This window comes from Lutra lutra, chromosome 13, assembly GCF_902655055.1.
Source record: "Lutra lutra chromosome 13, mLutLut1.2, whole genome shotgun sequence".
In the NCBI taxonomy this organism is placed as follows: domain Eukaryota; kingdom Metazoa; phylum Chordata; class Mammalia; order Carnivora; family Mustelidae; genus Lutra; species Lutra lutra.
In genome coordinates this window covers 88,226,645-88,238,599 of record NC_062290.1, presented here as the reverse complement: position 1 = coordinate 88,238,599, position 11,955 = coordinate 88,226,645, and the positions used below count along the sequence as shown (strand labels likewise).

At 58.3% G+C, this 11,955-nt stretch overlaps 1 protein-coding gene across 1 annotated transcript in view; it reads left to right on the top strand.

Annotated features, from left to right (window-relative positions):
* Window positions 1–493: 493 nt before the first annotated feature.
* Window positions 494–11,955, top strand: part of EEIG1 (estrogen-induced osteoclastogenesis regulator 1) — a 33,366-nt gene continuing 21,904 nt past the window's right edge. The window contains exon 1 of the mRNA XM_047700156.1: window positions 494–643. Within this exon, the coding sequence (XP_047556112.1) occupies window positions 498–643 (146 nt within the window). The 5' untranslated portion in view covers window positions 494–497. The remainder of the gene's footprint in view (window positions 644–11,955) is intronic.

Here is an 11,955-nt window from a genome sequence, read left to right as displayed (position 1 = left end):
CGCCCAGGTGCGGGGGCGTGTGCGCGGCGAGGGCGCCTCCCCCGGCCGCCAGCGGGGCGGGGGCGGGACCGCCCGCCTCCCTCGGCCTCACCGGTCCGCCAGCCGCGCCCGGTAGCGCGGCGAGAGCTCCCCGGAGACCGCGGTGCGGGATGCTGCCCGCCAGCGCGGCCTCTCGCGCGCCGCCCGCCGCCCCTGCCCCTGACTCCTGGGCCATGCCCCGCTGTTTACATGCCGGTGAAGCCCCCGGTCGCTCCGAGCCGCTCCGAGCCCCGGCTCCTCGACGGTGAAGCCAGCCTGCCCGCGAACTGGACTGGTCGCTCAGACCTGGGCCCTCCGGACTTAGATCCCCGCCTGCTCGGCCGCCTTCGCCACCATCTGGGCGGGATCCGGCTCTGATGTTTTGAGGAGGGGGTGTGGTGTAGGGAAAGGAATCCTGGGGATTTCTGGCTTCCCCCCCTTTTTTGGCCTTCGGGGCTTCAGACTCAGGGAACTTGCTCATGGCTTTCTTGATGAAGAAGAAGAAATTCAAATTCCAAACCACTTTTACCCTAGAGGAGCTGACTGCGGTCCCCTTCGTGAACGGAGTCCTCTTCTGCAAGGTCCGGCTGCTGGATGGCGGGGATTTTGTCAGCTTGTCGTCAAGGTAGGAGCTGGGGCAGTCGCGCCTGCAGGGGAGGGGGGGTGGTAATGAGCCAGATCTAGCCACTTGGCACGTGGAAGCGCCCCTGTGGGCCCAGAGAGTCCTGGGGATTATGTGTGTCTGGGGCAGGTTTGCACAAGGCAGGACCGAGTGATCTGGAGGTCTGGGCCTGAGGAAACTGGCAGGGTGCCGGTCACCCCCGTCTGCAGGTGACCATCTGGATAGCTGGAGGTTCATTCTTTCAGCCCTTTTGGGGGTCCTGCACACTGGCCCATTCCTCAGACTTGCACAAAGAGCCCACCAGGGTTTGTGCCTGGAGGGGTTGGGACGGGAGGAGTACTCCAGGCCACCTTGCACCCAGATGGCCGCTTGGGCTGTCATATGATTTAGAGCCTGGGCCAGCCACAGGTTCCCAGGCACTCCCTGTCTGGCTGGAGGGAGGTGGCTGGATTTTGGCCTGTCCTCTCTGAGTGTCTGTCCTCTCCTGGCTGTGGCTGGGCTGCTTTGCATGGCAAATGCCCTTGTGGAGGAGGCTGTCACCCTCTCTGAAAGAGGCTCCGTCCAGTTTGGTTTATGGGTTCTTCCCCGTCCAGCTGTCCAGCTCATTGTTGAGGGTGACTGCGTTCCCGAGCTGCACCCACTGACTGGGCCCATCTAGGGTCATATAGTTGGGGCTTGCTGGGGGGAGAGTGTCTGGGAGTTTGACAGATGGGGGTTCAGGTCTTAGCGCTGTCACTTTCTGGGCCCAATACAGGTCTCCGTCAGAGTTGTGGAGAAGTTTCTGTAGATAGAGTGCAGTACAGGGCCTGGCCCAGTGCCTAGGACATGCTGGTTCCTTTTCCTGGTCTGTCCCTTTGCTCCTCAGGCCTCCTTGTGGGCCCAGTTAGCTGGAGCTGCCTTGCAGTTCTGAGCTGGGGAAACTGAGGCCCAGAAAGAGGAAGTAAGTGGCTTTCCAGGGACCTCACAGGAGGCAGTTGTCAACTGAACTTGGCCTATTTGGAGACCTGTTGGATGAATCTGGTGGTCTGGGAGGACGCGGGCAAGGGGGTCTGGTTGGGGGGTGAGGTAGGCATAGAGCCTAACCCAGATTTAGAAATCTCCTGTGCAGACAGGGTGGGGTGCCTTTTCTCTGCGCTTGGGCCCACTTAGGCCTAGAGGCTCCCCAGACCGCTGGGAACTGCTTATCTGAGGAATTCATAGAAGGGCTGCCCTTTGCTGTGGGGGCTGGTGGCAGTCCTCCGCTTCCTGGGAAGGCTGGGATCCTGATCCTGTGGCCACCCACAGAGCAGCCCAAGGTTTTGGGGAAAGGGTGTGCTCAGAGTTAGGGTCTGGGGTCGGCCACTCACTAACTGGTGACCTTGGGCTAGTTACCTAACTTCTCGGATTCCAAGAACCAGCAGTTGTTGGTGTGGGGCTCCCATTTTACTAGCACTTTTCCCTTAATTGCTGGACTATGCCATGGAGTGGGGTGGAGGTGGGGGTGTGGGGGAAACTGTAGGATTATTATCCCCATTTTACAGAGGTGAAAACTGAGGCTCAGGGAGGGAGTGATTTGCCTGAGCTAATACAGCAGAGCCCAAGTTCCTTCAGGGTGTGCTTTTAACCATTACCCTGTTCTACCTCTGAGCCTTCATTTCCTTGTCTGTGAAATGGGAGAAATCATACCCGCCCCTAGAGTTGTGAGGATAATTGATAATGGCTGTGCCACGTCTGGTTCAGGCAAATTGTCACAGCAGTCGTGGTTACTATGGCAGAGAGGTCCAGGCCCGAGACCCCAGGCCTCCCACTTCTTGGCAGGTACCAGTGAGAGTCAACAGAGGGCCTGCACGTGAGCTGGGGGTGGTCAGGGTCTTAGATCCCACTGAGGAATACATATTTAGCCCCAGACTGAGGTGTCCTCCCAGGCACTAGGGCCGCTGTCACCCTACCTGTCAGCCTTTCCATTGCCCTAAACCTGCCCCCTCATCTGGGAAAGTCTGGAAAGTTCCAAGTTTTGGCCCACAGTCTGGATTTCTTTGCCTCCCCTTCTTCTTTCCTGGCAAGGGGCCATGGATTCCCTGATCCCAGCTGAGCCCAAACAGCCTTTCGCAGCCCTCATCCTGGATGAAACTTGACAGGGCTGTGGAGGGGGGAGCTGACACTGAGCCCCCTAGGCTAGGCACTTAGTGGGCTCTGGGTACCTGTCCGTTGCTGGGCAGGTGTGGCTGGAGGGAGCAGACAGGGACATTGGGACCTGAGGCTGCTTTAGAGCTGCTTTGGCTTTTGCCCAGGAGATAGGGGTTCCTGGGCTCCTACCTCCTCCACGCCCATCCCGCCCATCCTGTTCTTCGGCCTGGAAGGGAGCCTCGCCTCCCAGCCCACCCCTCCAGATGGCCAAGGCCCCGTTGTTTTGGAGTTGGGGTAGAGTCAGGGGTGATGACACCTGCTTAGATCTTGGGCCCAGATCCGGTAGTGTCCTCTTCCCAACCCCAGGGGTCTCTGGGATGGCCCAGGGACTGCTGGTGGCTGCACGGGTGTTGTTGAGCCAAGCGGGCCTGAGGCCCCACCCCTGCAGTGCCCGCCTTCCTAGCCGGAGTGTTTCCTTGTGTTGGGTGCCATGGCAACAGCCGGTACACAGCTCCAGCCTGACCCAATTTGAGCAGGTAGAACAGGTGGTACGTCGTGCTGTTCCCCAGCCTTGTCTTTCTGAGGCCTCCTTACAAACCATAATCCTCACAGCCACCGTGTTCCGAGGGTCCATGTTCTGTGCCAGTGTTTAGCGAGCGGTGTGCCCATTAATCCTCTTGGCCTTGGGGATGGGGGAAGTGCCGAAGCCAGAGGGGGAAGCCATCTGCCAGAAGTCACCCAGGTCGTAATGTAATTGGGAAGATAGCCTTTTTATCATTAGGGTTTAAACTGCCTTTATGTGCACTTCCTGGATGCTCGGGACCTGCTGAGCACCTCGGAGGTGTGATCGGTTGAGCCCTGGAACCACCCCTTGAGCTGAGGAGGACAATGGGCTCAGGAGAGCTGAAGTGACGGGCTCATTTCACTCAGCTGGGGAGTGGCAGGGCTGTGATTTAAATTGGGCAGGTCCAGCTCCAAAGTCCTGCCTTGTCTCTGTGGCAGAGGGCTGGAGGCGGCTACAGCCCCGTGTGATGTCCCCAGACCTTTGAAGAAGGTTCTTTTTATTGGGTGGGGTGGTACAGGAAAGTCCAAATCTGGATACTTGTGAGGCATCAAGCTAGATCCCGAGGGAAAGGGGCCCTAGGGCCATAGATGGGGATGAAGCTAAAATCATTCCTGTGGATTTGGGGCCAGGTCTGGGCTGTGCCTGGGGCAAGTGGGCATTTGCCAAGGTCCCTGCTTAGAGGCCCTCCAGGCAGATGCATCCAAGTGGCATCTGGGAGGCTTTCCCAGGGGTCCTGGGAGGGATGCAGAGGTCCCAGCCAAGTCTGGTGAGTTGGGAAGCAGCATAAGTCTCTCCAGGGCAGGCTGGGTGCAGGCTTCCAGCCTTGAGCCAATCTATCCTTCAGGCAAGAAGAATCCCAAACATCCTGAGAGGTCTCTGTGCCCAGCTGGCTCGGGTCCTGTGGCCTGGCCCATGCACGTGCTGGTGGTGCCAGGGGAGGGAGCGAGAGGGAGGTGTTGATTTACCTTCTAGCAAGTCCTTTCAGGAGGAGACAGGCAGAGAGCACCTCCTTGGCTTGCGCGGTAGGGAGAGACGGGTGCAGATGGAGGGGGGGCGGCTAGGTCTGACTCCTGGCCTTGGGGGCCCAGCTGAGGGGCAGGGGAGCAGCATGGCCTGGTTTGCCCATCAGATGATGGGTTTTGGCTGCTGAGTGGGGAAGAGGCAGGGGGCCCTGACCAGCACCCTGTCGGGGTAATAGGAGTTGGCTGGGTGGGTTCTGCCAGCCCGGCTTTGAGGTGACAGGCAGTGGGAGAAGAGCGGGCAGCCTGGAGGGAAGGTTGGCAGGCAGAGTGGGTAGGTGGGTTTCCTGGTCCTGATGTGCCTAACACCACACCTAGAGCTTAGTGGCTGCTGGAAGATGGAAGTTCACAGGGCGCCCAGAAATGTAGCCAGGATTTTGGTGCCCAATGCGGTGCCCTAATAGTTTTTGGCAGAATAAAAATCTAGACTTTCGGTTTCTTTTAAATTAGGTATCTGGCAAGAGTGCCACGTGGCAGCGTTTGGTCCCGAGGCTTTGTGGCTGCCTTCTCCACGGGTTACCTGCTCTGGGCTCCTGACCCCGCCATACACTTTTGGATCTCCACCATAGTCTGCCGCCTTCGTTTTACCAGGTCCTGCCTGGTCCCTGGGGGGTGTAAGGAGGCAGGCAACTGTGGAGAGAGTTCTGCTGGCAAGCCACAGGGGCCACCCCAGGTAGCCAGGGGGGCAGCAGGCCAGCTGCTGTGTCCCTGTGGGGTCAGACTGTGCTGCTGGTGCCTGTGGTGAAGCCCAAAGCTGCCGAGCCCAGGCCTGGCCTTGATGTCTGCTCCTTGGACCTGGCCTTTGCCGCCCACCAGCCACACCTTTGGCAGGTGCCACCCTGGCATCCCCAGCCACCCGTCTGCCAGCTTGGCAGTGGCCGAGCCCTGACCTGAGGTGATCTGGCTCTACGGAGCCAAGGCTGTTCCCCGAGGCCTGTTCCTCCTGTTGAGCTCGGTCGTGGTTTCCCAGCAGCAGTGATATTGGGTGTCTGAGCGCCCTGAGTGCCCTTGAACTCTGCTTGCTTAGTACCTAAAAGTCCCGACTCACATTCGGGAAGCTGTGCTGAGCCTTGTGACAGCTGCTAATGTCTGCTCGTGTGTCTCGGGAGCCTGAGGATTCAGTGTGTGCGGTCTGGTGGCTGCCATGGGGCGACCGTGTGGTCACTGGTGTTGCTGGGGGTGGGCGGTCTAACATCCTGGCAGCCAGAGGGGGTTTATCTTCATCCTGCCAGACAGCCACGGCGTGGTTTGAGCAGGCGAGAAACATCAGATTTGCTCAGAAAGAGACCGGGGTGGGGGCAGTGGGGGGTGTCCCTCTTCATTTTCCACCTTGTCTGGCAAGTGCTTCTGGTCATGGGCACACCAGACCAGCTCCCATGGTTTCATATGGGCTCTGTGACCCAAAGTCTGTCATCTCCTGGGCCTCTTGCCCTCTGTAGGTCCCACTGAGCCAGTCGTGGCCTTGACGAGGCCTGGAACTGCGGCCGTCTGCGCCTGGTAGTGGTGTCTGTTTAGGGCTGTGCTTGCAAAACTTTGGTTTCTACTTTGAGCCTCTTTTGGCACCTTGGGCAGAGAATAGCTCTCGGATGCAGGCTTGGAGCTGCTGACCCCTGACCCTGCCCAGATGTCAACTGAGAGCCACCAGCCAGCAGCCCCCTAGAGCCAGTTTGGTTCAGCCTTTGGGAGGCGGCTCTAATTGAGGACTTGCTGCCTAGTTGGTCAGTCTGGTGCCCTGCCCCAGACATAGGGCTAGGAAGGACTTTCTGTCCTGCCTCTTGCTGCCTGTGTGACCTTGGGCAAGGAGCTTAGTCCCTTAGATCCTACCAAGCGGGGGTGGTGGTGCCTGCCTCGAAGTGTTCTTGGGAAGACACAGTGAGATAATGCCTGTCAAACATCCAGCTTGGCTTCTGGGACATGCTAGAAGCACAGGACACACTGCAGTCCATCGTCCCGTCCCTAGGCTGAGTCACAGCGGTGGGCTGGGTGGTCCACCTCAGCTCCCCTACCCCCAACCCCTGACCTGTCCCATGGCAGCTGGTGCTTCTTGGTGGGCCAGGACTGACTCTGTGTCTCTCTCTCGTAATTCTCTGGGGTGCTGTGGGAGATGGCATTTCCTCCATGGGGCTCTCTGCCCTTCAGAGGGGTGGGAATGGGCCAGGACACTTCCTGACTAAGGGGACTGTTAGCACGCTGGAGCACAGGGTCTCCAGTGGGTCTCGGTCCTTTTCTTGCCCCCACTGCTTTGAACCTGCCCCACCTTGGCGTGCTTGGCTCTGAGCCCGTGAGATCTGGGGCACTCTCCCCAGGAGGGCCTGGGCTGGGAGGTGGGGTGAAGTCTGCCTGTGGGAAAGGACCCTCTCCACAGCTGGCTTGGGGACCCATTCCGACAGGCCAACAGCCCCTAAGTCGAGGTGGAAGCGCCCGGTTAGGGGAGTGGGGACAGGGGAGTGGGTGGGGAAGCCAGGGGCCCCTCAGTGGGTGGGAGGCCCCTGGCTCTCCCGGTGCTCCCCTTGCTTCCACCACACCTTACTCTCCTAGTTGTTTGCTTCTGCTGTTACCTCGACCACAAGCTCCCTTCCCCCACTGCTGCACTTGGCTAAACTCCTGCTCAGCCCAAGAGCCACCTCCTCTAGGAAGCCTTCTCTGGACTCTTGCCTTCTCTATCCACTGTGGGCCCTCATCTCAGGACACTACGGTCTCTCCCTGCCTCTTAGCTCCGTCTCCAGACTGTGGGCAGGAGCAGCCTCTGTTGCCTCTTAGTTCTGGAGCTTCCTGCTGCCGGTTGGTGCTGGCACGGGGCTGGGACTTTTCTCCCTTGGCACCAAACCAGCGTGGGCACTGGTGGTGCTGGATCGTGTGCCGGTCACCGACAGCTGCTTGGGTCCGGCCCCTCCCTGCCCCGGGGCCAGAGCTATCAGCCCGTGTCAGGAGCAGCCTTCACCCGCACACCAGGCAGCTGGGCACCGCTGTGGGCTCAGAGGCCGTGACTGAGAGGCAGCTGGGGGCACCGATGGGCTGTGTGGGGTGGAGCCTCTGTGGGAGCTGAGGATGCTTCTGGTGGGATGGGGAGGAGGAGGGGGCTGGGGCCCAGCCGGGCTCTGCTGTCGGACCTTGGCGGCTGCTTGCTGGCTCTCTGACAGTGGCCAGAGGCCTTGTCTTCTCAGCCTTGGCTTCTTCCTCCATCAGATGGTGCGGGGGTGCTCCTGTGACGGTGAGAGGGCTACCTGTTAGGCACAGGACCACGCGCCTGGCAGCTGAAAGCAGAGCAAACTTGCTGAGTAGGGAGAAAGTGCATGGTGCCATGCTGGGGAGGGCTCGGGGGAAGGCAGGCTGGCATCCTCTCCTGCCACCGCTTCCTATCTGAGAGCAGACATGTGGGGGCAGAGCACACCTGCGGCTCCCAGTCCTGCAGGGCACAATTTCCTGAACACCTTCTGTGGGGGTGGGGGAGGCGTGGGGGCTCCTGGGGGCAAAGCCCTGCCATCACAGAGCCCCTCCCGGGGAAACGGTGCTGGGTTTGGTCCCAGGGAGGAGGGGGCAGGTGGTAGAGAGAAGAGCAGCCTGGGGCAGAGGGAGGGCAAGGGCAGATGTGCTGAGTGGGGAGGAGCCAGCCGCCTGGGGTGGGGGGGGTGTTCCTGAAGTGACAGCAGGCCACGGGGAGGGGTTTGGACCTTTCCGAGGGGGGAGCCACAGAAGAGTCAGATTTTTTAATTTTTTTTTTAAAGATTTTTATTTATTTATTTGACAGAGAAAGATCACAAGTAGGCAGAGAGGTAGGCGGGGGTGGGGGAGGGGGAAGCAGGCTCCCCGCTGAGCAGAGAGCCCGATGCGGGGCTCGATCCCAGGACCCTGGGATCATGACCTGAGCTGAAGGCAGAGGCTTTAACCCACTGAGCCGCCCAGGCACCCAGAAGAGTCAGATTTGTATTTTAGTACCACCAAGGGCAGCCATGGGGTTGTCCACTTGGGGCTACGGTTTGCAGAAGGGGAGGTGGCTGTCAGCTGTCATCATGGAATGGTTCCAAACAGGGCTTGAGCCTCCTCTGCAATGAGAATGAACAAGCCGCTGCGACTCACAACCAGGATGGGTGTCACGAACAAAAGCAGACAAGAGCGAGCTGTGTGCTGTGCTGTTGTTGATAGAAAGTTCAAAAGCAATGTGATTCAAAAAACCCTCCCTTGGGGTGCCTGGGGGACTCAGTCGTTAAGCATCTGCCTTTGGCTCAGGTCAGGATCCTAGGGTCCTGGGTTCAGGTCCTGCATCAGGCTCCCTGCTCGGTGGGAAGCCTGCTTCTCCTTCTCCCACTCCCCCTGCTTGTGTTCCCTCTCTTGCTGTGTTTCTCTCTGTCTAATAAATAAAATCTTAAAAACAAAACCAAACCAAAAAACCCACCCTAATATGAGTCAGGGTGATGATCTCTTTGTTGGGGTGGCAGTCATGCCTGCAAGGGGCTTCTGGAGCCTGTCCTGCTTCTTGGGGGCTGGTTAGAGGGGGCTGTTCTGAGAATCTGTGAGCTGAACGCTGACAGCGTGTGCACACGTGTGTGTCAGCAACAGCCGTGAGACATCCACGCCTCTGGGAGTGCTGGGCACCTCTAGACAAAAATGAGGTGCTTTCTTGGCTGCATGGAAGTCTGGAGGCAGTCCTGTCTTTCCAGGGTCTTGCCGGTGGGGCAGTCTTGAGCTGTCCTGGCCTGATAAGCATCGCTCATGTTTACGAGGCTGTAACTCATCTTGGCGGCTGCCAACGGTCTTCTCTGGCTGCAGATTTTCCTTCTGCTGCTTGCAAAACCCCAGCAGGGGCTGCTGGCCTGTGGGGGCTTGGCAGTTCACAGGGAGGATGGGCTCCTGCGGCTGCCAGACCACGAGATCTCTCTGAGCCTTGCTTTTCCTCATCTGTGAAATGGGGTGGTAAGCTGCTTGGTGTTTGGATTAAGTGGACTAATGCCGGTTGTATATCCAGCATAGCCCGTGGCACAGAGTAAATGCTCAGCAAAGACTGGCTGTGACCAGTATTAATCCAGGACAGTTATTGGAGGGAATCCAAGGGCAGGAGCAGAAGGGAAAGATCCATGTTCCTCTGTCTCTCCTTTTAATTGTTTCTCTTCTCTCTTCCTGTGGCTCACCCAGTCAACAAACATTTGTGATTAGAGCAAGGCTGCTGCCCTGGCCTTGCACTGGGCACTGGGCCCAGCAATGACCAAGACAGCCGTAGTCCCTGACCTGGGGCCCGTGAGGTGGGGGGGGGGCATTAGCTGCATCCGCTCTCAGAGGAGTTCTGAGCACCATGGGGGAGGGGAGGCATTGGCTTCTCCCGCCTGCTCTGGCCCTGACCCCTCTCTTTGGGAATGACTGACTGGGTACTCTCCCTGAATGCCAAGAGAAGGCTCCACCACCTCCTAAAGGTTTTGAGTTGGCTAAAGAGGAATCACATGGACCTGAATGAGAATGTCCACATGCATTTTGGCTGCAGACAAGACTGAGGCCCAGGCTTATTCTGGTTGTCTCTCCAGGGTCCTCCTCAGGGTTGGACTCAGTACAGTAAATGCTTGGTAAATGTGTGTGGTGCTAGTGAATGACAGAGGCAGTGATTGGCTAGGGTCTGCATGAGTCTGCAAGAGAATCAGGTGTTGAGGAGAAGGTAGGGATTGGTGAGTCAGGGCCTCATGGTCCCACCTGACCCTGAGCCCTTTGTCCTGTGCTTGGAATCTTGGGGAGATGCTGATGATGGCTGGAAAAAGACGTCTGAGTCTGTGAGGAGACGTGACTCTGAATGACTGTTCACTGAGCATCCCTGAGTCACCTCAGAGAAGACCAGGGAGCCATGTGTGGGGCAGTGGGAACACCTAGGGATGGATCCAGAGATGGCAATCTCCCTTGACCCCTTGGACACTGCAGAGGACATGGCCCAACCATAGCCGAAGGCCCCTTTCCTAAAGGGGAAGGAGCATTTTTTTTTTTTAAGATTTTATTTATTGATTTGACAGACAGAGATCACAAGTAGGCAGAGAGGCAGAGAGAGAGGAGGGAGCAGGCTCCCCGCTGCACAGAGAACCTGATGCGGGGCTCGATCCCAGGACCCTGAGACCATGCACGACCTGAGCCGAAGGCAGAGGCTTTAATCCCCTGAGCCACCCAGGTGCCCTGGGAAGCAGCATTGTAAGAAGGTCCTTGGTAGCCCTTGTTGGGAACAGGGCTGTGAAGGTCACTGATTTAGTCATTAGACACTTCCTGAGTACTTACTCTGTGCCAGGTACCCTCCTCAGGACTCAGAAGCAGCAGTGAGTGAGACAAGGGCCCCCGCCTCTCGGAGCTCTGTGCTCTGAGACACAGGAGCCTTGTTCTGTTTTCACCATACCTAGGACCCAGGCCCAGAAGAGGAAGTGATTTGTCTGGCTGCAGTAGTTGGGGGAAGGGTACTTTCTGGAAAGGCCTGATGGGGTTGGGTAGGGACTCAGAGGATAGGGACATCTCCCTGACTTGCTTACGACCAGCCATTCCCAGGCCTCTGAGGATGGGATTCCCTCCCGCCTGCCTGTCTCTTTCCTTTCTTGGAGGATTCAAACGCCACTCAGATGTGAGTCAGCCAGGAGCGGCCTGGACATGCCTGCCTGGGCCACCTGCTGGTCTACGTCCTGGGATAGCCCAGCAAGGTTCAAGGCTGGGGGAAACATCCAGATATATGGTCTGGGGTGGGGAAGGGGAGGCTCCGTTAGGGGCCTGAAGTGCCTGGCTTCCTGCTGGACCCTCTGAGTTACTTCTGATGGTTGCAGCCACATCCCCCATTCAACGTGAGTGCCCTCTCAGGGGGTGCTCCTGAGGTAGGGCTTGGGAGGACAGATCAGCATGTCCTGTGTGACCAGTGGACTTCTTGAGAGTTTGCTCATCTGAGCAGTAGGCGGTGGTCATGCTTACAGAGAGTTAATTCCTGACATATGGGTCAGGATGCCTAGGAAACAGGAGCCCCGCTGGGTGACACTGGGTACAGAGGGCATCTTTGTCCAGGTGCGTGGGATTGGACCAGCACTTGGTCAAAGCTAGAGGTTCACTTTGGATCCTTTCAATGGCTTGAACTCCTCTTGGGCTATAAGAGCAAGAGGGAGTGGCCCATTATTGTCAGATGGGAAAAGCATCCACAGGTCTCCCCAAGTGGTGGGGAAGCTGCCCCTGTGGCCTGACTGGATACAGAAGGCCAAGCAGGGAGGCTGTGTGCCTGTGTCTGTAAACGGGGAAGCTGGCCCCTGGCTGCTGTGGCTTTTTGATCCAGCTCAAGCTTTGGGGCTGGTGAGCAGCAGGATTATAACTCAGCTGTGCCTGGCTCCTGAGTCCTTACCCCTGAGCCTGATGCTTCCCCACCAAGCCTAAGTGATTAGCCGGCTCCTACTCCTTTTTCGATCTGGAGTCGCTGCAGCCCCCAGCGGGCTGTCCAGTCTGGACTTCCGTGGGTCACTCGCTGATGCCAGCCTTTACTCCCGGGCCAGGAGCAGAGGAGGGGTCTTGAGGTGTGTGGTGGCATCCCTCCCACCACCTCCCCGAGCACTGGCCGGCCTCTAGGAGCCGACTGCTGCCTCATCCTGTTGCGGAAGAGCGGCTGCCTGTGTCAGAACTGCCGCAAGCTGCTTCCC